The sequence below is a fragment of the Pinus tabuliformis genome, chromosome 1_2 (genome assembly GCF_031772625.1).
Source record: "Pinus tabuliformis cultivar Carrire ecotype Pingquan chromosome 1_2, CPIR1, whole genome shotgun sequence".
Taxonomy (NCBI): Eukaryota; Viridiplantae; Streptophyta; class Pinopsida; order Pinales; family Pinaceae; genus Pinus; species Pinus tabuliformis.
This window is the reverse complement of record NC_142298.1, coordinates 749244437-749269758: the sequence shown is the minus strand read 5'-3', so window position 1 is coordinate 749269758 and position 25322 is coordinate 749244437. Positions and strand designations below refer to the sequence as shown.

At 38.7% G+C, this 25322-nt stretch overlaps 1 protein-coding gene across 2 annotated transcripts in view; it reads left to right on the top strand.

Annotated features, from left to right (window-relative positions):
* The window catches only part of MCCA (methylcrotonyl-CoA carboxylase alpha chain), a 388726-nt gene that overhangs the window by 324383 nt on the left and 39021 nt on the right, over positions 1–25322 (top strand). For both annotated transcript variants that reach the window (XM_089395890.1, XM_089395892.1), the window contains exon 13: positions 24477–24596. In XM_089395890.1, coding sequence (XP_089252016.1) covers positions 24477–24596 — 120 coding nt within the window. The remainder of the gene's footprint in view (positions 1–24476; positions 24597–25322) is intronic.

The following is a 25322-nucleotide window of genomic DNA, read 5'->3' as shown; positions in this document are numbered from 1 at the left end:
GTTGCAAACCCTAGATTTTCAATCAAACAACAATCCCGACTAAAACTCAGATTTCAACAAATCTTATAGAAATCTCAAATCATCACATAGTCATCATACATTAGAGGTTTTTACTTCTACTAAGGTTTAACTCCAAAACCCTAGAATTTCACAAATACTATCATCCTAGAAAAACAAACTTTGACTAGGGCTTGTTTCCAAACCATACGACTCATGACCATTAACACTTAGGTCAACACATATATCTAGGAATTCATCAGGGTATCATATGTCGGCAAATTTAATATGTTAGACATATCCCGACCTAGAACAGTCTAGGGTTTCACTCAAACAGACACATGCCTAGGGTTTCATTCCTAGGACTCTAAATACATAATAAGGGTTTTTCTCATAGACCCAACCAAACCTTAAATATCTAGGGTTTCATAACATAGCAAAGAAAACCCTACTATTCCAAAATTTCAAGGGTTCGAGATCTCAGACAAACATCATTCAACCCTAACCAGTTAGAGTTTTCTTGATCATGACATCATTAACAAAACTTCAAATAGCATTTCAATATCCCTAAGCAGTTTTAGGGTTTTAGACATTAACATTAGCATACTCTTAGGTTAGAGTTTTCCAGAGAACCTGTCTAGGGTTCTATAAAATTAGTTAAGAATAGGAGTGGGGTAGATTTATCAAGTGATGAATCACCCAAAACAAGAATCTTCGTGATTCAAGATAGCTAGACATAACGATGTTAGTAATGTAATGCAAACTTCAAAATAAGATAAAGAGAATTTTATAGTCTAAGACATACCTGGAGATGTTTCTTGACAAACCTTGTAGGAAGTGTAAGCCATGATCTTCTATACCTGTAATGCATACTTTCAAGTAGAACATGTGATACCAAGGACATGATTTAATTGATTTCTTAAGTTAGATCTTCTACATAATTGTGGAGGATGGAATCCTATAATAAGTTGTTCATTCTTTCAATCAATAATAAGACATTTTTACTTGACATCCTAGATTACATGTAAACTCTAGAGGGAGAGGATTAGGGTTCTAATATGTTATCTAGAGAGTACACTCCTAATCCTAGACTAGTTATAAACAAGGATTATATGAACCATTAGAGATAATAGAAATCTAAAAGCTTATAAATATACATACCTTGTGTTTACGTACCTTTGATTTAATAGCTTGATGGAAGAGCATCTTGATGGTACTTACTTGATTTCTTTTTCCATAGGCCAGACTTCAGAATGCTTTTAGCAAATCCTCCTTTTATTGCCTTCAGTTTCATATATGCATGACAAGTGTTGTTTGGTTAGGGCTTCTATAAACTCAGAGTATGTTGAGTCGGCTCTTAGACTTTTGATAACTTAGTCCATTGTTTCTTCAATGAGTGGAGGAATGTACTTGTTTCGACCTTGCACATATCAATGACCATAGCACTGAACTTTCTTTTATGACATGACTGTGACTAATACCAAACTTCATATTGAACTTATCACTGAAGTTGATCCAAAACAGAGATTGCATCTAGACTGTGTTATAGTGGTGTCATAGAAACGTGGGAGTACTGAACATAGCATCGAAGTCATTTATGTTATATATAGCGAAATTATATCCAAAATGTCAATGCCTTCAAGAAGTGTTGAGACTGTGCCTTGTGCCATCACCGAAACATTGTGCTAAAATATTGTGCCTCCACCGAAATACCAATATAGCCCCTTCACAAAATATCAAACTGTGCCTTTACCGAGATGTAGAGACTGTGCCATCAACGAAATGCAGAGACTGTGTTACCACCGAAATAATTAGAACCTATTCTCTGAAAAGACCGAATTGTCTCACTGTAGAAGTACCGAAAGTTTCAGCACTGAAATATTACTGTGTTGTCACCTTGAGGGATCTTGACAGAACTGATAATGCTTCAAGGATGTATACATGTTCTTTAAACTGCCTTTGACTTAGACCATAGCTCTGATACCATGTTGGGAAATCCAAGGAGTTGGTAGTTAAAATGATTTCCCTTATTATGACATTAACTTGTGATGTTTTCATTATTAGTATTAGATTTCTTAATTATCTTTTCTTATCATCAAGATTAATGCCAAACAACAAAAGAAGAGAACACAAGATATAGGCACGCTTCCAGGGAAAAACCCCCCTCGAGGGGAAAACCCAGTCACAAATTCTTCCTTCAGTAGATTCAAAAGATGAGACGACCAAGACCCTTACAATCTAGACTCGAGACTACCTCCATCAAGTCACCCTTCTTCCTTTCACTGTGTTAGCATCAAATACTTGCCATTGAGTTTTCATTGAGACATCTTCATTGCAATATCTCTGAGGTCATATCATTATAATAACAACGAGAGACTTAATTTCTGTGAGGGCGTTGAGCCCACCAAACTATAGTTACACCAAGACAGTATTGGCACCGAGATTGTAGTATGTGGCAACATCAAAACGTGGGAGCATCGAACTGTGGTAGATTGAACCCCAATCTGCATTCCCTAACTGTGATAGCATCAAGATTATGCCTCACTGAGATCCGAACTTCTCACTGTAAACAACACCGAATTTTTCTCTGAGATAGTACCAAAAAACTTCTTCTGAGATGCACCGAAACTTCCTTTCCGTGATCATCAAATTTTATCTTTGAAATTGCGAGCTCTGAGTTGATGTAAGGAGAAGATCTTAGGCTGGTATATATAGTGGTTCGTTCGTCCTAAATGAGCCGACATGTATCATGAAGAGATGTGTCTTTTAATTGAGCTGGCATGTGTTCTTTTGATAATAATTCTTTTGAGGCCGACTTTGAAGAGGCTCTCTTTGATGAGTAGATGACTTGATGGAGGAGTCAAACAATAAATGACTTTGACAATAACGAAAAGCCTACAATGGAGGCTTGACCTATAATTGACCCAAGCATGAAACCCATGCTTTAATAAGTCAATTCAATTTAATAATAAAATTCTTTTCACTTTCTTTTGAAAAATAAATTATATTTTGACCCAAGTACAATAATGAAGACCAAACTTAGTTACATTTTCCAACACATCAATGATTAATTATTCCAGCATCAACCATCTAGAATCTAGATTCCTCTTCTCTTGTCTAGCCTTTGCCTCTACTTCGATTCTCTAGGGATATTAGTCAACATTGCCCAATTTAATCTAAGCCTTATAATATGGTAGAGAAAGCTTAACATGCATGATCAATGATTTTGACTTGAGTGAAGGGTACATTTTTGCTAAGACCATGACAAAGGAGTTCAACAATCAGCAACACCAACACTGGGGTACATATAGGGCTCGATGCTCTTGATTAAATGCCAATCACATGCCCTCATGCATGATATAATCCAATGAAACACCACAATCCCATTGATCTTGAAAATTGTTAAGTCTGTTGAATTTTTAATGGGATATGAAATTCTATTTTCTCCATATGAACTCTGATGAGGTTGGAACCACGCTCGAGTCTCAAACATCCTGAGCAAGGTTACTTGGGAGCGGGAGTGAGAGTGACATTTTTAGAAGCTCCAGATTTGGGAGCGATTCCGGGAGCGTTTTTTATATAATATATATATTTTTTATATTTTGACGCATATATGTCAACAAAAGCATGTAGAATGATGAATTAGATATAAAAAACATTAAAAACATAGATTGAACCATATAACAACAATCATCTAGAAGTTATAATCTTCATCAACCATGTCCACAAGTTAGTAACATAATAACATACAACATATTGAGTTTCGTGATTCATCAATCTTAAAGTTTCAAGCTTTAAAATTTCAATATATAACATTTATCATCATTGATCACCAAAGTTGTACTTGTAAGCTAAGTGTAACCATTACAACAAATAATATCTAACATGAAATGAAATGAAACAACTTTCAACTTTCATGAAGCATCATATTCATAATTCATTACCAATGAGTTATAATTGCCAACTTCAAACTTAAATTGTCATATATTGTTTACAAAAAATATCATAATAAATATGAAAGAGTCAACAATTATAAAAACTACTAGAAACTAGAAAAGACAAGTAAATCTATCATCTACATCTTCCTCTTGCCGCCACGAATAATGTCTAATTTCTAAGCAGGTCGTGGTGGTCTTCTAGGAGTCTCCTCCCGCACAGTCCCATGACTAGAACCAGAAGGAAAATGCCCTCCACATGTGGATGTACATGGAGGCGACGATAGCAAAGGAACAAGACTTGGAACTCGAGCACTGCTACTGGATGGTGGGGGTGGCATGGTTGTTGCTTCATCTTCATCTCTCATAAGTTCTGCTTCCAGTTCTTCAAGATGTATAGTGCCATCCTCCAAATTATCATCCTCTGGGTGGTTGTCCCAAATTTTATATGTTGGATCCTCATAAGACCGATCACAGTAATTCTCAAGTTGTAGTGCACATAAACCAAGCTTTCTGCCTGGTTTTCATTGAGCCTGTTTCTTCTCACATTATGTATGAAGTTGTAGGTGCTCTAACACCTCTCTGCAGAGGAAGTATTTCCCGTTGATTTGGGGTAGCATCGGATGTGCTCTAGCCATGAAAATTGGTGGAGAGGCTAAAGCACATGAGATCTCCAAGACCCAGAAATGGTTTGGACAGATTGTACTCAGTTTGGGAGATATTAAAATAATTATATTTTTAATGGAGTTCCTAAGTCTAAATTTAGGAAAAATAAAAGATTAATGGGTCATTGGGTATTAATATAAAACTGGGTTATAAGGTTCCAAAAGTCATGGATCAAGCCAAATCTAATCTTAGCCATTGATTAGAGATTTAATCTCGGCCGTTGAAGGACCAATGAGAAAAGTATAAGAAGAGGTTTGAGGGTCACTTGGAGAACACACCAGAGTGATCAGTGATTCATTTTGCTAGAGCAGGGTTGCTAAGCAAAAGTGAATCAGTGATCAACAGCGAGGGGCAGTGAGTACTGGATAGAGAGGCAGAGATAGTACTAAGAGACCAACACAAAAGCAGGGAGAGCGAGAGCAACAGCCAGTTCAGGCCATGCAGAGCCTAGCAGAGGCCAGAGGGACTGCGTCATCAACACAGAGGCTGCTGGAGTGACGCAGAGGGTCCCAGAGGCTACGTAGTCCCTCAGAGGGTTGATGCAAAGGGTCCTGGGGTTGACGCAAGTCAGCAGGAGGCTAACGCAAAGGCCAACAGGGCCAGCGCTGTGCTTCAAAGTCACTGGAGAGGGTTTCGTGGGACAAGTTTTCTGAATACCTGTTTCCGAATATAGAGGTATTGTTGCTGTGTATTTTTCTCTGTCAGGTGAGCCAGTTAGGCAACCAGTGGTACTCAAGGAAATAGTGCATAATAATAAACCCTCAGAATACCTGCACCGGTTTTCCCTCATTGGGTTTTTCCAGGGACACTTGTCCAAAAATAACGGTGTCACTTGTGTGTTTGTTTTCTTTCAGCTGATGATCTGTAGACGTTGTCACTGTATTATGTTTATTTCGGTATTTAAATGTTTGAAATAACTTGTTCAGAATTTACAAGTAGAAGAAATAAACCAACAGAATACAGATTAATTTTCTAACGGATAGACTTAGGAAATTCAACATTTACAACTTGTGAGAGAACCTGTTTTGCCAATTCTGGCAAAAGTCCCATGCCACCCTATGCTTCCCACCATGTGAGAGCATCAAATCTGTGTCTATCTTCCATCATGCAAAGACCCAAACAAACCAGTGCAACTGAAGTATCTGCCTAATTCAAGACGTAGATTAGCACACTCCTCCCTATCAGGTACCAACTTGTCTAATGCTTCCATATATCCTGTAGATGCCTCTGGATCTGTATGGGGTTTGAACCTAACCCCACCCCCGGGTCCAGGTTGGCCCAACCAAGATGGAGACTATTATTTTGGCATAAGGATATATGCCAAGGTATGTAGTGGAACCATAGTTTTAAAAACCGCTCAGAAAAACCGGTAACCGGTCAAACCGGCCGGTTAGCTAGCTGGCCGGTCCGAACCGGCCTAAAAACTCGGTCAGACCCTTCATTTGCCCCGATTTTTGGCCCTAACCGGTGAAAACCGACCGGTTTAGGACGGAACCGACCGGTTTTGTCCTAAACCGGCCGGTTTTAGGCACAACCACCATAAAGTTAAAAAAACATGTTTTTGACTGTGTTTGAGGGGTTTTGGGGGGGGACTAAGGGTGTTTCAACCCTAACAATGTTGGCAATTAATAGTAATGTTAAATTCTTAAAGTAAAAGTGACATTTCCTTTAATTTTCATTTTCATCCTTTTACTTAAATTTTTAACATTACCATGAAATGACTCAGGATGTTTGAGAGTGGTTTCGACCTCATTGGATTTCATATGGAGAAACTAGAATTTTAGATTTCACTCAAAATTCAGCAGACTTAATGGTTTTCAGGATTTCATGGTTTGGGGGTAAACAATAAATGCAATTAGAGCTCCAAATGATGAGAAAAACTCCTGATCTAGATCCCATTGTGTTGGATGATATTGATCCAACATCAGAATGGGTGGAGGAGACTGAAGAACCTATGTTTGAGGCTGATTTTGATATCGACATGGCTTTGGCAGGGGATGAAGAAAATTATGTGGTGGCATCAGAACCAGGATCAATAGCGGCATCAAGGAAAGGCAAAGAACCAATGGAAGGCACTAGTCATGCAGGTCGACAAACTCGTGCTTCCATTAGGTCCACTTCTATTGTCATTGGTGGCATTGATACTGAGGTTGCAGATCAGGCTGAGGCATCCTCAGACTCTGAACCAGATGATGTCTATGTAGCTCCTGGTGATGATCTTGTGTCTAGTAGTGGTAATGAACTTGATGATTGATCATGTGTATACTGTAGACTTGTAGTAGGCCAATGGCCTCATAGCTTGCAGCATTGTTTTTGGACTTTATAGGCCATTTAGAGCCTCATTTCTTATGTATTTTGCTATTTTGTTGATGATATGTATTGCACTCGATGCCATTTTGATGTATTCACCTTTACATGGTATATAAATGAGCAAAATTTGCATATTTTGTCTCTATTGGCTTGGAATCATGATTTTACATCTTAAAAATAGTTTTGTTTCATTAAAAATTAATTATTTAATGTATTTTTTAAAACCGGTTCGTTTAGACCAAACCAGTCCCGGTTAGATCGTTTCCAGTCGGTAAACCGGTTCATTAGGTGGACCGGTCCGGTCACCGGTTCCGGTTTTAAAAACATTGAGTGGAACATTAAGTTTATTCCACCGTGTACACACACAATTGTGAATCAGTGTATACAAGTTGGGATCATCTTTCTGAACAATATCTTTTATTTGCCCCAACATGGTATCCATTTGCTCATACACTGTTGATTTGGGATAGCATCGAATGTGCTCTAAAATTCAAATTTTGCAGGGAGGCTTGGGCGTAGATATTCCGAAGAACCCAAAAAGCATTTTGGGAAATTCCACCCAGAAGTGGTTTTATTAAAATAATTAATATTTTTAATGGGGTTCCTAAGTCTAAACTTAGGAAAATTAAAATATTAATGGGTATTAATCTAATTAGGGGTGAAACTTCTAGAAAAAGCCATGGATCAAGTCAAAACGATTCGAGCCTTTAATTAAGATGTAATATAGGCCTTTGGTTGTCCAACAGGAAGATATAAGAAGGGACTTGAGGGTAATTTGGAAAACACAGAGAGATTGAGAAAATCGATTTTCTGAAGTGAGAAGTTCTCAAGAGGAAAAATGATTGAAGAGATCTTGCAGGAGAGGGGCAGTGAGAATCCGGGAGAAGGAATTTTCGGAGAGTACGAGGCACAGAGAGGACAGAAAGACGTCCAGAGGAAGGCTGACGCTAGCCTACATAGTGATGACGTAGAGGCAACACAGTCATTGAGGGAAAGTCGAGTTCCTGTTGAGGGAAGTCGAAATTCAGTTGCCGGAAGCCAGGGTGTGAGTCTGGGAGGTAGACAGTCGATTTCTCAGCCAACAGAGGATCCAGAGGAGAGGCAACGTAATAACTAGGAGGGGTGACGCAAAAACTGTCCAAGGCGATGCAGTTCTGCACAGAGGCCAACCAGAGGGTGACGTAGAGCCTCCAGAGCAGCAGGATAAGTCACTGATTCTCCAGTGATAGGGTGAGATCATTTCACCAATATTTTGTTCAGTATTCTCTCTGTATCGGATTAATTGCTAGTTGAGAATCCTAGAATTGTACTTAGAATTTCTCCTGCATAATAATAAAACCCTCAGAGTTGCTGCACCAGTTTTCCCGCATTGAGTTTTTCTGGGGACTATTTGTCCAAAAATAACTGTCCTATATGTTGTATTTTTCTTTCTTGCTCAGTATTTTGTTTTCGCATATATGTAAATTAAGTGAAGGCTACAGATGTATTTGCTTCGAAATTTACCATAGAATACAGTGAATAACTTGCATGATTTAATCAAGTAGGAGAAGTAACATCAATTTGTTGCAGTGGGGATTTCGGCTTAGGAATTTTCGCATACACCTCCCTAATCACTAGTTTATCTGTATCTGCAAAACAAATCATGTGATAAATGGGCTTGGTGAATTCCAATACTTACCTCACATGTGCCCAAAACTGACCATCAAGAGCAGTCTCCTCCACCTATTCAAAACCTTGCTTGTCAGCTGCATTTGTAGCCCTTTCCTTTAATACCTGCTAGTGTGGACTTGATACCATGCTAGCCAATGACTCTCTTACCTTCAAAAGGCATCTGAAGGTGAGGTAATAGCTAGCAAATCTAGTCTTCGCAATCTTCAACAACTCCAATCTTGAGTGACTGCGGAAAAGCCCATGGGTATTGCTATGATTTGTAATAAATTTTATCATTTGTTTGCCTCTCTTGTACAAATCACCAATCCATTTGTATTGCTGGTTTTTGTTCTTAATAATATCATGCATCAAAAGGTTCATTGTGTGAACCAAACACCCAGACCAAAATATGTTGGGGTATTTATCCTCAATAATTGCTCCCGCTGCCTTACAATTAGCAGCATTATCAGTGATGACTTGGATGACATTGTATGGCCCAATATGGTCAATTGTTTCAAGTAATGGTTCTTCAATGTTGATGCCGATCTTGAACTTGTCTGAGTAATCATACGCTGAAAGAAAGATGGCACCACTAACAGACACAACAATAACACTTATCAATGGCTTTCCTTTTACATTTGTCCATCCATCAGATACAATGGACACCCCATGCTCAGTCCAACAATTTGTCATTCTACTCAAAGAATGTGCTATTTTTGCTTTTTCATGATCAAGTCCAACGGTTCTAGCCTTGTCATACCCAAGGCTCTTGTATCCTTTAGGGGCATCATTTATGGCAGAAACCATTTCATGCCAGTAAGGTGAGCGAAGAACATTGAATGGTATCCCACATGCATAGAGAAACCGGTAAACTTTTGAATTCACATCATTCCTAGACCCTTCATTAAGGAAATCTGATATGGTTCTATGCCTTAAAGAGATGTTTGGTGACCCTGTGCCTGCATATCCACTGCCATGGGAGGATGTTGAAGGAGTTCTTTGTGCTTGTTGATGTGATTGTGAGCTTGGTTCAAAGAAACCATTTGATTTTTTAGATTTGTATTGGGCTTCCTCCTTTTCCCTTATGGATTTGGCTCTATCTGCTGCTGACACACTTGCACAAGTTTTGATTCCTATTTGTTTATCTCCATCCCATGGCCTTTTCCCACAGAGGTGCCTTCTGGCACAGGTGTATGAACCTATGTAATTATTGTTGCAAAGGGGGCAGTGAAATTTAGTGGTTCCACCCCCTTTCCCTGCTTCAGGCCTAGTAACATATTTCCACAATGGGGTTTGGTCCTGTTTATTTTTTTGTGCTGAATCATGTTCACTCTCCTCCTCCTCACCAAGGTACTCCTCTCCAGGGTTTCCATCAAGTCCACTATAACCCACTTCTTCATCCTCTTCTTCATGTTCAACCCTCCTTTTTCTACTCCAACACCATAATAACCAAAAAAATGAACCAAGAAGAGGAAAATACCAAGCCATATAACCATGATGTTTGAAATTTGAAGTTTTGAATCTAAAAAAAGGTGGAGGAATGGAAATGAAAAATAGAGAATTTATTTGTTTAGAAATGAACATAAAATAATGCTAGATTAGAGTGTAGATCCTACCTCTTTGACCTCCAATCCCAAGCTCCAATCTCCCCTTGCAAGCTCCTCAAACTCCTCCAAGCTCCTCTCCTTGCTTCAAACTCTCTCTTGCCCTCTCAATGGGATGAAGTGAATAATGTGAGGGGAGAGGGTCTATTTATTTTTCCCTCCTCCCCTTCCCTCTCTCATCTCCCCTTTTCCCTCCCTTTCCCCCTCTCTCTACGCCGTCGTTAGCCTCCTGCTTAGCTGTGCGGGCTTTTCTTTTCACCTGCCGTGAGCGATTTTTCCATTGGGCACTCCCGACCGCTCCCCCATTGGAAAAATCACTCCCAGAGTGGCGGGAGCAACTCTCCCGACTTCACTCTTGAAAAAACCTGGGAGTGAAATTTTTTTGTCGGGAGCACGCTCCCCAAATCGCTCCCTATTTGGGAGCGATTTCGGGAGTGCGCTCCCGATCCGCTCCCAAGTTGCTCCCGTCGGGGGTGCGAATTGGGAGCAGCATTGTGAGGGGGGGGTGATGCTCCCCTGCAATCCTGACCCTGAGTCATTTCATGGTAATGTTAAAAATTTAAGTAAAAGGATGAAAATGAGAGATAAAGGAGAATGTCACTTTTAGTTTAAGAATTTAACATTACCATTAGGGAGCATCAAGGGACACCTGGGGAGTATTCATAAAGCATAGTTTCTCACATAACAGTTCGAAATTTAAAAAAAAAAAAAACAAAAAAAGCCTCGTAGAGTAGTGTGAAACATCCACCTTCTCTCGGATCCGGTTGCAATCCGCGACAGATACACACCCAAACCTCCACGGATCTGCATTTGATCTTTTCCAGATCCACGGATCGGCCCCCCAGGGATCCTATTTTCCAGGAATTGCCAAAAAAGGGTGGAACTGTGGATCCGATTTTTGGATCCGCGATTCCGCTAGAGGATCGGTGGCGGGTCCATATGGGACGTGATTCCGCCTCTTGATCCTTGGTGGTGGGGGGGGGGGGGGGCGGTTCCTGCAACTATGGTTTCATGTGCCATATTCTTGTTGAAATAAATTGTGGGAAACCATTTCTTTGCACTTTGATTTTAGGTCATTCCAACTTAGAACCTATCAATTAAAGCGTAGATCAAATGTGCCCTAGTTTGGCCTCTCTAAAGGAAGCGAATTGCTCTTCTCGATTGCTTGAGCATTGTACCTAAGTTGATCTTTCCCTTTGAAGCTTCTTGTGTCACCTTAATCCTCAAGCTTTAGAATACTTATTGTAGGAATTTACAGGGTAAGTTCCTCAGACAGAACACCAAAGGACACCGCTCACAACCAGATCGCAGATCAATACACCAGTATTTTTGACGTGGTTAAAACCCTCAAAGAGGGAAACAGTCCACGGCCTGAGCCAACGTGGCCACTTCAGGCAATTTATTAATAAAAGAATGAAAATTTACATATGCTTCTCTCATAGATGGATTACCCTACAAATGACCCTCCATGCGCTTTAAATAGAATTCATGGACCAGTCGGGTGTTAAGCCACGGATCAAGTGTCGGTAATACCGAGGAGAGAATGAACCGTTGGATCACTACATATTGTGACCGTCGGATTGTAAGTTACAAAATGTACAAGGTAAAGAAACACAATTTACCTAACTCTATACTAGACCAAGTTGTACTTAACTATTTCCTATGTGTCTGAATATCCTAACATACCCCCCTTAAGAACAACTTGGGATAGGATTGAAGGATTTACAAATATGACACAATAGGAGAAGGAAGGAGGCACTAGAGCCTATCCCCCCTTAGTGACAACTTCCTGAACTCCAACCATAAATCGAAGTTTAGTGAACTTCGCCTCTGTGAGAGCCTTCGTAAAGATGTCTGCAACTTGATCATCTGTTGAACAATATTGCACTTCAAGAACATGGTCATGAATGAGCTTTCTGATGAAGTGCATGTGCAGTTCAATGTGTTTGCTGCGCTGATGTTGGATTGGATCTTTGCATAGCTGAATGGCACTTTGATTATCACACCAAAGTGTAGTCGGATGCTGCTGCTGAAAGCCGAACTCTAACAGGATCTGACGAAGCCACAAGGCTTCCTTACTAGCTTCTATGGCACCACGATATTCTGCTTCTGCTGAAGAAAGAGAAATGGCACCTTGTTTTTTGCAAGCCCATGTAATAGGTCCTGAACCAAGAGTGAAAACATAACCTGCAGTAGACTTCCGATCATCAGGGTCACCAGCGCAATCGGAATCAGTGAAACCAACCAATAGAGGAGATGCTTCGGCACTGGAATGAATCCAAAACTGAACTGTACCTCGAACATAACGAAGTATTCTTTTAGCTGCTTTCCAATGACTTTCACGTGGGTTTTGCATAAACCGAGCAACAAGGCCAACAACAAAGGAAAGGTCAGGACGAGTATGGGTTAGATACAAAAGTTTTCCTACAAGTTGACGGTATAAGGTAGCATCAACTTCAGGAGAAGTACAAGTGACTGAAAGTTTGACTCCAGACTGAAAGGGAGAAGGGGCTGGCTTACAGTCTTCCATGTGAAAGTGGCGTAGAATATCACAGGCATACTTGGACTGAGAAAGGGAAATACCTTCCTTGGATTGCAAGACTTGAAGACCGAGAAAATAATGTAAGTGTCCTAAGTCTGTCATTTCAAACTTCCTTTTAAGGCTAGACTTCACATGGTTTATAAGGTTGGGATCACTACCAGTCAGGATAAGATCATCAACATAAAGAACAAGAATGATAAGAGACTTGCCCACTTTCTTGGTGTAGACAGTATCGTCAGAATGACACCTAGAGAAGCCAGATTCTAAAAGAAAGTTATCCATTTTGGCATACCAAGCTCGAGGAGCTTGCTTGAGACCATAAAGGGATTTCTTAAGCCGACATACAAGGCTGGAGTCTGTTTGTATAAAGCCAATAGGTTGTTCCATATAGATTTCTTCATGCAAGTCCCCATGCAAGAAGGCGGATTTAACATCCATTCGATGGACTTCCCATTTGAAAGAGGCAGCAAGGGAAAGAACAAGGCGGATAGAGTTCATTTTGGCAACAGGGGAGAAGGTTTTAGTATAGTCAATGCCTTCAACTTGTGAAAAACCCTTAGCAACAAGACGAGCTTTATGTTTATCAACTTTCCCATCTGGTCCATACTTGGTTCTATAAACCCATTTGCATCTAACAAGTTTTCGTCCCTTTGGTAGAGGAACAGGATCCCATGTATCATTTGCCAATAATGAATGATATTCTTCATTCATAGTTGCTTCCCAATCTGGATGGCCTGAAGCTTCTGCAAAGGTGTCAGGATCATAATTTACTGGAGCTTGAGCCAGTAAAGAAGAGGCTCTGTCAAACTGTGAACGTGTGCGTCGCTGATATGTAGGATCACCGGCAAGATCACCTGCTGCATCTCGAGTAGCACGAACCCATTTTGGAAGCTGAGGAGCTGAAGGAGGATCCTGAGATGGTGGGGGAGGATTGTCATCCTCACTTTCATCATCTGAAGAAGAAATGTTTTCAAAAGTAGAAGAGATAGGGAGAGGTGGCACATCCGCCGGACTAGGCTCGCAGGCCGATATATTTTCATCAAATTTTACATCTCTTCTAATGATAACATTTTTGGACTTAAATGGAATAAGTCTATAGCCTTTGACATCTTCAGAATATCCAACAAAAGTACATTTTTCACTCTTAGGTTCTAAAGCTTTATGCTTTTCATCTGGAATATGGGCCCACGCTTCACTTCCAAAAACACGAAAGTGACTTACATCTGGTCTGATTGAGCTCCATGCTTCTTCTGGAGTGATATTCTTTAAAGCCTTAGTAGGAGTGTGATTTATTATGTAATTTGCACAGTTAATTGCTTTTGCCCAAAAACTAAGACCAAGTCCTTTAGATTGTAGCATACAATTAGCCATTTCCTTTAAGGTGCGATTCTTCCTTTCAGCTACACCATTTTGTTGTGGAGTATATGGAACAGTATGTTGCATTTGAATTCCATTCTCAATGCAAAAGTTGATGAATGTGTTTTTAACATATTCTCTGCCATTATCAGATCTTAGCTTAAGAATTTGGTGTCCAAATTGTTTTTCAACAAAGGCCTTGAAGGCCAAAAATGTGTTAAATACTTCACTCTTGAGTTTTAAGAAGTATACCCAAGTGCGTCTGGAGAAATCATCAATGAAAGTTAAGAAATACTTGCAGCCAGAGAATGAAACAACTGGAAGTGGACCACATAAATCACTATGCACAAGCTGTAAAGGGGCTGAGGCGTGCCAAGAGGCACGTTTTTCAAAACTGTCCCGATGATGTTTTCCGAGTACACATCCGGAACAAACACCATCTCTGCAAGATACCATAGGAAGACCTGTCACCATATTTTCTTTACATAGATGCTGAAGGGAGCGATAGTTTAAGTGACCAAATCGCTCATGCCAAAGTTTGCTCACTTCATCGTTATGAGCAACAAATACTAAGGGAAGATTTGATGACCCAAAGTTGTGAAACTTATACAACCTTGTAGAATCATCAGCAATGCCAGTAGCTAAAATCTGTTTAGGATCTCTTAGGTCCTTGATTACAACATCATGAGGTGAAAATTCAACGATTTTACCTTCACCTGAATGAGTTATCTGATATACAGATAGAAGGTTGCAGGATAAGGTTGGAACGCATAATACATCATTAAATTGACCATTGTCTAGATGAACAGTTCCAGTCCCTACAACATTAAGAGATCTATCATCACCAACATATATATTTTTGGTGTTACAATCATTTAAAGAAGAAAACATGGCTTTGTTTTTGGTCATGTGATACGAAGCTCCAGAATCAATGAGACACTCATGAGAATGAGAAGAAGAAGATACATTTAATGCATAACTAGACCGAGATGATTGACAACCACATGCAGAAAGTGCCATTCCTGAAGATGAAGTTGAAGTTGAAGAATGCTCCAAATGGATGTTATGTTTCTTCATCGCTGCTTCCAAAGCTTCCATCTTCTTAAAGCATTTGGATTCTAAGTGGCCATCTCGATTACAAAAGTTGCAATGTCTATCAGTATTCTTCCATTTGTTTATATTTGTCTTATCATTTTGTTGAAATGATTTTTCATTTTGAGGCTGAGATTGCTTAGGACCCTTGTTTGGTTTAGGACCATTCTTTTTAGGATATGACTTCTTAGGATTCTTTGAATTTGGTTGCTGCTGGGCGGCTAACGCTTTCTTGGAAGAGTTTCCAAGATTAAGAAGATCAAGGTGTAAGAGTTTTTCTTGTTTTCTTATTAAAGAATCACAAAAAGAGTCAAAGGAAGGGGACTTGTAGTCTGTTCCTTGAGAAATGAAGGCTTCTCTTGTAGAATGGAAGGTGGAAACAAACACAGAGTAGGCTGGTCCCAACTTAGTAAGAATGGAATAGATAAGGTTACTATCTTCTTTCTTAACCTTAACACCTTCCAAGAGATATCTAAGGGTCTTGAACTTGGACAAGAAATCTTCAATGCAAGAAAAATTATTAGGGTCCAATGTAAGCAACTCATTTTCAAGTTGATGGACTCTAAGTTCATTTTTAATCCCAAAAACTTTATTGATTTGTTTCATTGCTTCATCAGGAGTATCAAGTTCTGCAATATGGAATCTAAGATCTGGAGAAATAGACATCCCTATCAATCCACGTGCTTGATCTTGCCTATTTTCCCATTTAGCAGCCTTATCTTCATCTTTTGGTTTCTTTTCTTGGCCTGAGGCTATTCTGTAGAGACCTTTACTTCTAAGTAAATCCTCAATGTAGGACAACCATTGGAAGTAGTTGGTGCTGTCAAGGGTAACTTGGTATTGACTTTCCATTTCAATGGAAACTGAAGCTAAAGATGCTGAAACTAAGTGTTCCAATGGATAGATCTCGAAAAATTAGGCTGATTTAAAAAAAACGGCTCTGAAAACAGCTTCCGGATGAAAAAGTTATGGCTTTTTGAAAAAAAGTGATGAAGTCGCCGACAAAGTGCGGGAATGTGCGGAAATGAAAAAATCCGCCCCAAAAAAATGGAGACTTGAACCCAAGACCTCTACTCTCATAAATTAGCTTTGCACCAAGTGAGCTATACAAAAAGTTTGAGAGAGAGAGAGAGAGAAAGAGAGAGAGAGAGGGGGGTTGATGCTTTGGGTTGCGTGCTTGCTTTGAGAAGGCTCTTTTTCCCTACAAAACAAAAAACACAAAACCCAACACGGACATACAAAAAAAACGAACCTTGCGGCTCGAAGTTAGCTTTAGCCGAAAAACTAAATATTTTCAAAAATGAACCTTGCGGCTCAAAGTTAGCTTTAGCCGGAAACTAAATATTTTCCTCAATGTTTCTGATTTTCCGAGATCACACTAAGGCGCAGGGAAAAGAGCATACGCATGAGAAAAATCCTTCCTTTCTGTTTCTGATTTGCCCAGATCGCACAGAGTCGCAGGGCAAAGAGCATACGCAGAAATGAAAGGTATAGATCCGGTAATAAAAAAGGCTAAATAAACCGAAACCGAAATAAACAGAGAGAAAATAACTGTAAACTGCAAATAAACACTGTATACCTCCAAATCTTAAAAATGACGTAGCTAGGGCTACCGGAAACCTTTTCGCGTGAAACGAAAGGGGTTCCTCACTGGAACAGATGCTCCCAACACAATAGAGTAGTCCTCTCGGCCCGAAAGTAGTCAGAAACAGTAGATCCGGGAAACAACAGTCGGATGCAGTTCTACCGGCTTCAGATTTGGATCACCAACGGATGCAGCCCTCAAATAGCTCTGATACTATGTAGGAATTTACAGGGTAAGTTCCTCAGACAGAACACCAAAGGACACCGCTCACAACCAGATCGCAGATCAATACACCAGTGTTTTTGACGTGGTTAAAACCCTCAAAGAGGGAAACAGTCCACGGCTTGAGCCAACACGGCAACTTCAAGCAATTTATTAATAAAAGAATGAAAATTTACATATGCTTCTCTCATAGACGGATTACCCTACAAATGACCCTCCATGCGCTTTAAATAGAATTCATGGACCAATTGGGTGTTAAGCCACGGATCAAGTGTCGGTAATACCGAGGAGAGAATGAACCGTCGGATCACTACATATCGTGACCGTTGGATTGTAAGTTACAAAATGTACAAGGTAAAGAAACACACTTTACCTAACTCTGTACCTAACTCTATACTAGACCAAGTTGTACTTAACTATTTCCTATGTGTCGGAATATCCTAACACTTATCTTAGGTGACCTCGTTCTGGGACTCCTCCCATTGGTGAAAGTCCGTAAAGAGCAGGAGGTAGGTAGCTATGGTGACAATGGGCTACTACCTCATTGTTTTCACTTGGTTTAGCGATTGCCTTGCAAGGTGCCCCTCTACAAGGCCTACAAGATTTTGTGGCAACAAGACCTCTTGGTCAAGTCTCCATTACAAGTTCAGTGTGAGAGTGTGGCCTCTAGTGTGTCCAAGCAGTGGCTACTATGAATCTCATCACTGATTATTTGTTGACCATGGAGTCTAGTAGAGCGACTGGGCGACAACATTTTTGGTTCAGGGTCTTTAATCTGGCACCTTTCTTCATGTCCTTGCACATATTTACTTTGAGCCTTGTTGTGCCTCCTTGTATCTTATAGAAAGTCTTCTTTTCTTCTTTTTTTCTCTCTTGACAAGTTGACACTTCTCTTGGAGGTGCTTTGTTATGAAACCAGCTCACAAAAAGATAGAAAAGATAGTTGAACGCCTTAGAATTCAACCTCTCTGAGGGGGCAACCTCCTTTACATTACACAAATGAACAATTCTTGGATGATTCAAATGACAAAACCTCCTTTCTATATATAGGAGTCTAAGGAGTCACAATATAACCCAGCCGACCTAACAATAATAATATAAAGCCACAAAAATAACAATAGAGGGATTCTATGGGACACAGTAATAACAATATGGGGACAATAGGGGAAAAACAATATTAATAAGGGATACAACTATAATAGTAATGGGGTAATCACTAGTATTATAGGGACCTAACATGCCCCTCTCCTTCAAAAAAGTGTTGTCCTCAACACTTGAGTAATTCTAGATGCTTCTGTATAAAATTCTCATCCTCCCATGTGGAATCTTCAGCGGATAAGTTCTTCCACTTGATGAGATACTCCGAAATTGATCGATTTCGTAGCTGTCGAGTTCTTGTTTTTGTGACTGCTTCCGTTTCCAATATAATTTTTCCTTCCTCGTCAAGTTCTGGCAATATCGTTTGAACTGGGAGCTTGTCGTCTATAACCTTCTTTAAACATGAAACATGGAAAACTGGGTGCACTCGAGAAGCTGCAGGAAGCTCTAATTTGTATGCCATTGTACCAATCTTTTGCAACACCTTGTACGGACCATAATACTTTGGTGATAATTTATTATCCTTCTTAGCTTGCTTGAGGGACATTTGTTTATATGGTTGTAGCCGTAGGAATACCCAATCACCTACATCAAAACTTCTTTCACTGCGATGTTGATCTACCTGTTGTTTCATTCTATTCTGTGCCAACACGAGGTTATCCTTTAAGAGTTGGAGGACTTGTTGTTGATGTTCGATGTGATGTTTCACTGCTTGAACCTTAGAATTTTCTCTTAAATATGATGTGATGGATGGTGGCTAATATCCATAAAGTGCCACAAATGGAGTCATTTTTGTTGTTGTATGGAAGGAAGTGTTATACCACCATTCAGCCAGAGGCAACCATTTGACCCATTGTGTCTGTTTATCAGATACAAAGCAACGAAGATATCCTCCCAAACATTTGTTTACTATCTCAGTTTGCCCATCAGATTGAGGATGATAAGATGAGCTATGAGCTAACTGAGTACCAAGGCAAGAAAATAATTCTGTCCAAAAATTTCCAGTGAAAATGGGATCTCTGTCACTTACAATAATCTTTGGATTTCCATGTAGCTTTTGAATTGTTTCCATAAATGCAATAGAAACTGTACTAGCTTTAAATGGATGTGATAATGCACAAAAATGTGCATACTGGTAAGTTTGTCAACTACCACCATGATGACACTCTTTCCCTTAGACTTGGGTAAACCTGTGATAAAATCCATTGAAACCTCCTCCCAATGTTGGCTTGGAATGGATAAAGGTTGTAATAGACCCGGGGTCTTAATTTTTTTGACTTTATTTTGTTGGCAAACCAAACATTTCGCCACAAACTTTTGAATATCTGATTTAAGGCCATCCCAAAAAAATTCCTTCTTAACCCTGTGGTAAGTTTTTAAAAACCCTGAGTGCCCTCCTAAGGGAGAAGTGTGCAATTCCATAAGAATCTTTTGTTTGAGTTGGGAATTCTTGCAGAGGTATAAGCGATCTTTGTACCATAATGAATCATTTTTCCAGCTAAATGTATCAGATGTATTGGAATCTTCTTGTAACTTTCAAATAAGTTCCCACACTTCTTCATCATTCTTCCATTCCTCCCTTGCTTCGTTTATCCAATCTGGTTGGATAATAGAAATGGCGCACAACAATGCTTCCACATTCTCATCCTTTCTTGAGAGTGCATCTGCGACCACATTTTGCTTCCCTTTTTTGTAGATGGTTTCAAAGTCATAACCCAACATCTTTCTGACCCACTTTTGTTGCTCTTCAAAGGATAATCTTTGTTCTAAAAAGTATTTAAGGCTATCATGATCCGTTTTTACCTTGAAGTGTCTTCCCATTAGGTAGGATCGCCATTTCTTAAGTGCATGTAGTATTTCCAACATTTCCTTCTTATAAATAGCTTTGTGTAAAAACTTTCCCTTGATTGGATGACTTTCAAAAGCAATGGGTCTTTCATCTTGCATTAAAACAGCGCCAATTCCATTTCTTGAAGCATCACATTCCACAATAAAGGTTTTTGTGAAGTCCGGTGTAGCTAAGACCGATGCTTGGCACATTGCCTCTTTAAGATGTTCGAAGGCCTTTGTTGCTTCTGGAGTCCATGAAAATGCATCTTTTTTCAATAATGTTGTTAGAGGTGCTGCTATTCTCCCATAATTCTTAACAAACTTGCGATAATTCCCTGTCAACCCGAGAAATCCTCGCAGATGCTTTATGGATGTGGGGATTTTCCATTCCTTAATGGCTTTAATTTTGCTAGGGTCTACCTTAACTCCTTCATGAGATACAATATGACCTAGATATTCCACCTCTTGTACTCCAAAGAAACATTTGGATCTTTTTGCATATAATTGTTTCTCCTCCAATAGTTGTAGCACCCTGTCAACATGTTCAACATGATCCTTCCAAGACTTGCTGTAGATTAGTATATCATCAAAAAATACTAACACAAATTTTCTAAGGAAGGGTTTGAAAATGGAATTCATCAAACCTTGAAATGTAGAAGGTGCATTGATAAGGCCAAAAAACATGACCGAAAATTCCTAATGACCCTCATGAGTTCTAAATGTTGTTTTCAGAATGTCTTCAGTCTTCATTCTGATTTGATGATATCCTGTATGAAGATCCAACTCGGTGAAGTAAATTGATCCATGCAATTCATCCAGTAATTCATCAATGACAGGAATGGGAAACTTATCTTTAATAGTGAGCTTGTTGAGCTCCCTATAGTACGGACACATGCACCATGATCCATCCTTCTTGTGCACCAATACTACTGGAGCAGAGAAAGAACTTTGACAAGGTTGAATTATACTAGCCTCTAGCTTTTCTGCAACCATACGTTCAATTTCACTCTTTTGGGCATAGGGATATCTGTACGGCCTAATGTTTGGAGGAACACTTCCTAGAATCGGATGAATAGCATGATCATGATCACGAATAGGTGGGAGACCTTTGGGAGTCTCAAATACCTTGGAATGATTGTCCAAGACTTTTTGGAGATCTGAAAAAATAGATGATTCCAACGTGGAAACATCTAGCAAACATAATTGTGCAATTACACCTCTTTGTTGCTTTTTTAGAAGCTTTGTCATACTGTTAGAGTTGATTATCTTTCCCGGTTTCCCTGCAATACTCTTTAATTCAACTTCCTTTCCTTCCGTAGAAAATTTCATGAAAAGTTCTTGAAAATTAAAAGCTATTGTACCCAGGGATTGTAGCCATTGGACTCTTAGAACAACATCAACACCTCCCATTGGAATGGAAAGCATTGGGCTAGTCAATACATATTCTCCCATGGATAGCTTGATATTATGGCACTTTCCAGAGCAATTTATTGTTCCTCCATTTGCAATCATCACTTGACACTCTGGTGCTGGATATAGGAAGCAATTCAATTCTTTTGCTATCTTACAATCAATAAAATTGTGGGTACTTCCTGAATCAATCAACACTATTACTTTTTTCTTCTTGATTCATCCTTCTATCTTGATGGTTTGAGGAGTGGTAATTCCAGCCAATGCATTACAAGATATGGTCGGATTCATTTCTTCTTTATCTAGTCTTTGTTTCTGGAGTATATCCTCTTCTTTTGACCTTTCTTGCTCCTTTTCTTCTTCCTCTTCACAATCTATGTAGAATAATTTCTTCTCAGCACACTTATGACCTTTAGTGTATTTGCTACCACAACTGTAACAAAGCCCTTTTGCTCTTTTTTCTTCTAATCGTTGTGCTGTCAACCTTATAGGTTGTGGAAGACTAGGGGCAACAACACTTCTATCTTTATAGTTGTGAGTGGTATGCTTCCTGGTTGCCATAATTTTGCTTTCCATTTTTCTTGCTAACCTGAATGCCTTCTCTAATGAATCAGGTTCCCAAAGGCGAATATCATGTTGGATATTATCCTTTAAAGTCCTTATGAACACATCAATCCTATGCTCCTCTGGAATATTTTTTACCCTTATGTTCAATTTTTGGAACTCCTCAGTGTGCTCCATTATTGAACCCTTTTGTTTGAGACTTATCAATTGGCTAAAAAAAGTGTTGCTTTTTGTATCCTCATAATGTGCTGTCAATTCTTCCGTAAAAATTGCCCAAGTGATAATTTGTTTACGAGAACAAAGCCATTGATACCATACAAACTGATTTGGTTCCAAATATAAAGTTGCAATACGTACCTTTTGTGTGTTTTGCACATTATTGAAATCGAAAAATTGCTCCATCTATAATATCCATGTTGCGGGATCCTTGCCATCAAACTTCCTCATATTGATTTTTGGAATATGGTGGGTCTTCGATCCAACATTAGAGTCTATGAAATCATGATTAACATTTCTTTTGTTCTCATCATGAGTTCCCTTTACTACCCTTCACCATTAGTAAGCATTTCTTGTAGAAACTTTGTTAAATCTGTCTTCAAATCTTCCATGCTTGTCTTCAAATCGTCCATCTTAGCTTCCATGTCATTCATCTTAGCTTCTACGCCTTTCTTTAAACAATCCATCTTAGCTTCTATGCCTTTCTTTAAACCATCCATCTTAGCTTTCACATCTTTCTTTAAACCATCTATCTTAGATTCTGTTCCTTTTTGTGCAAGTGACACTTGTTGCACTTGGTCTCGTAATTTTGATATATCATGTTGCATTTCTTCCTCTTCTTCATGAGTTATGCTAGAGATTTCAGGTTGCTTACTAGGTGTTTGCATTTTCTTTCCCCGGGGCATCAATTACCGATAATAATGCTTTACTATGCCCTTTGAATTCCTTCAAACTAATTTTTCAATCCAAGCTTATGCAAAAATAAAAAAAAACTACACCTTTTTTCACTTTGTAGGAGCTTGATATTGTATCTGATGTATCTCTGTAATTTCAGATCATCCAGTTCTGAAATTGTGACCTGCGGTAGCCCTCTGCGTCCTCTTTCCAATGCCACTAGTCTGATCCAAATTGGATTCTCCCGGGAAGAGTTATGCCAAATCTCCCACAGTGACCTGATTATAGACTAGTTCAGTAGAGCGAACTTGTACGACGTGCCACGAGTCACTATTTCGACGTTTGGCTCTGAAAAATATATACAAGAAACTATGGTCCGTCCTCTTTCTGTACCTTCTTACAAAATTTCAATCCGATGCTCAGAGAGAAAGTTATGACGATTTTCCCCAGGTCACTTGTTTGGAATGTAATTAAGGAGTCTGCAAAAAGACCAACTTCCTCAGATCATATCTCCGCAAATATAGTGCGAAAAGCTCTGAAATTTGGACCCGAGGTTCAGTGCGATTTCATCTCAAATGGGTTTTTTTTTTAGTTTCTGAAATGTTGCAGAAAAAAAGTTATAGCGAAAATTCCACGATGACCTATTTGGAGCAGCGAAATCCTTGAATCCAAAGCTCTGAAACCAAATGTTATGAAACCAGCTCACAAAAAGATAAAAAAGATAGTTGAACGCCTTAGAATTCAGCCTCTTCGAGGGGGCAACCTCATTTACATTACACAAATGAACAATTCTTGAATGATTCAAATGACAAAACCTCTTTTCTATATATAGGAGTCTAAGGAGTCACAATATAACTCAGCCGACCTAACAATAATAATATAAAGTCACAAAAATAACAATAGATGGATTCTATGGGGCATAGTAATAACAATATGGGGACAATAGGGGAAAAACAATATTAATAAGGGATACAACTACAATAGTAATGAGGTAATCACTAGTATTATAGGGACTTAACATGCTTTCAGCTCACCCAACATTTACTCTTTTTATATTTTTGCATTTTTTTTCAGGAATATGCTTCTTGAATTCCTTGTATAACTTGTATCATTGGTGTTGCAAACATAGCGAAAACATTGTGATAACATCTCCACATCATGATTTTTCCCCGACACTGATTTTATGAGCAAGTCCAAAAAAGTACAAAAAATTGCAATAAAATCGCGATAAAATTGTAAAAAACTGCAATTCAATTCAAAAAATTGCCTTGAGTTAGTTTTTTGTTTTGTTTTTGTTTAATTTTGCCAACGTTTGCCAATTTTTACTGATATTTTCCCATTTTTTACAATTATTTGGTTTTCCGAAACCTTTCTGATTTTATCTTGACACTGATTTCAGCAACATTGCATTGTACTTTTTGCAGTTCCATTGGCCTGTTTGGCCACTAGTGGAGAATAATAAATTAATTTTAGTTTTTATTAACATCAGATGATATATTGTTAAATTATTGGTGGTTTAGTGTCTTTATGGAAAATCCTTATATACAAATCTTAGGAAATATGTTACAACCCCCTGAGTCATTATAACTTATAAATTCCTTTGTGAATTTCGTTGAGTGGCTTATAATGTGCACGGGATGTGAAATCATATGAAGTAGAATAGTTTGACTAGAATGCTCTATTTTGTTCTACCTTACGAAAGATTTTTACCCTTATTTTTTCAGATTGAAGATAACAGTTACCCTGGAATGATGGTGAGAGATATTACAGCTGTTGGGAAAAACAACTTTAAATTACATGTTGATGGGGTTACCATGAATGTATCTTTGGCAGTCTATTCTAAGGTACCAGTTCAGTCCTGAAATGTTTCTTGCTTAGTCCAACAAAAATTCTGGCTCTTACAATTCAGCGAGCATATGGTTGAAATCATTAGATGAGTGAATTAAGGATTTACCTGATATCTTATTTTGTAGCTTTTGGTTTTGAATTTTATCCTACCAAAATATTGATATCTTGTTTGGTTTGTTTATGCTAATATGCGAAATATATTTTTCTCAGTTTACTTTCTGTTGAGCGAAATCTTTGGATTTACCCAAGTATGTTTGTGTTAGAATACAATGCACTTTGTTAATAGTCTATTCTATCCAATCATAGAGACGTTAGCAATTGTGTAAACATAGCATTAATGTGCTAGCTCCATATATCAATCCAATAGTGCACCATAAACTTATCTTTTATAGGAAAAATTGCCATGTACTAGACAATTAGTACTTGGTTTCACAGCTGCATGTCTAACCTGAGAATTCTAAGCATGTGATGGTCAGAAGTGTAAAATCCATTAGTTAGGAACATATCAAAATCTAAAAGCGGTGGGTTAGGAAAACAGATAAATTATTTGAAAAATTATTCCAGGAGAAATGGGTTATTAATGTATTAAGTAAAAATCATGTTCTTTTTTGAAACCCATGAGAAGTTCTTCAGAGATGTTTCTATAAAACTAGGAAAATAGCTTAACTGTTTAATCATTATAGATATATGTGATAACTGGCGAAGGGGATAGAATAAACTGT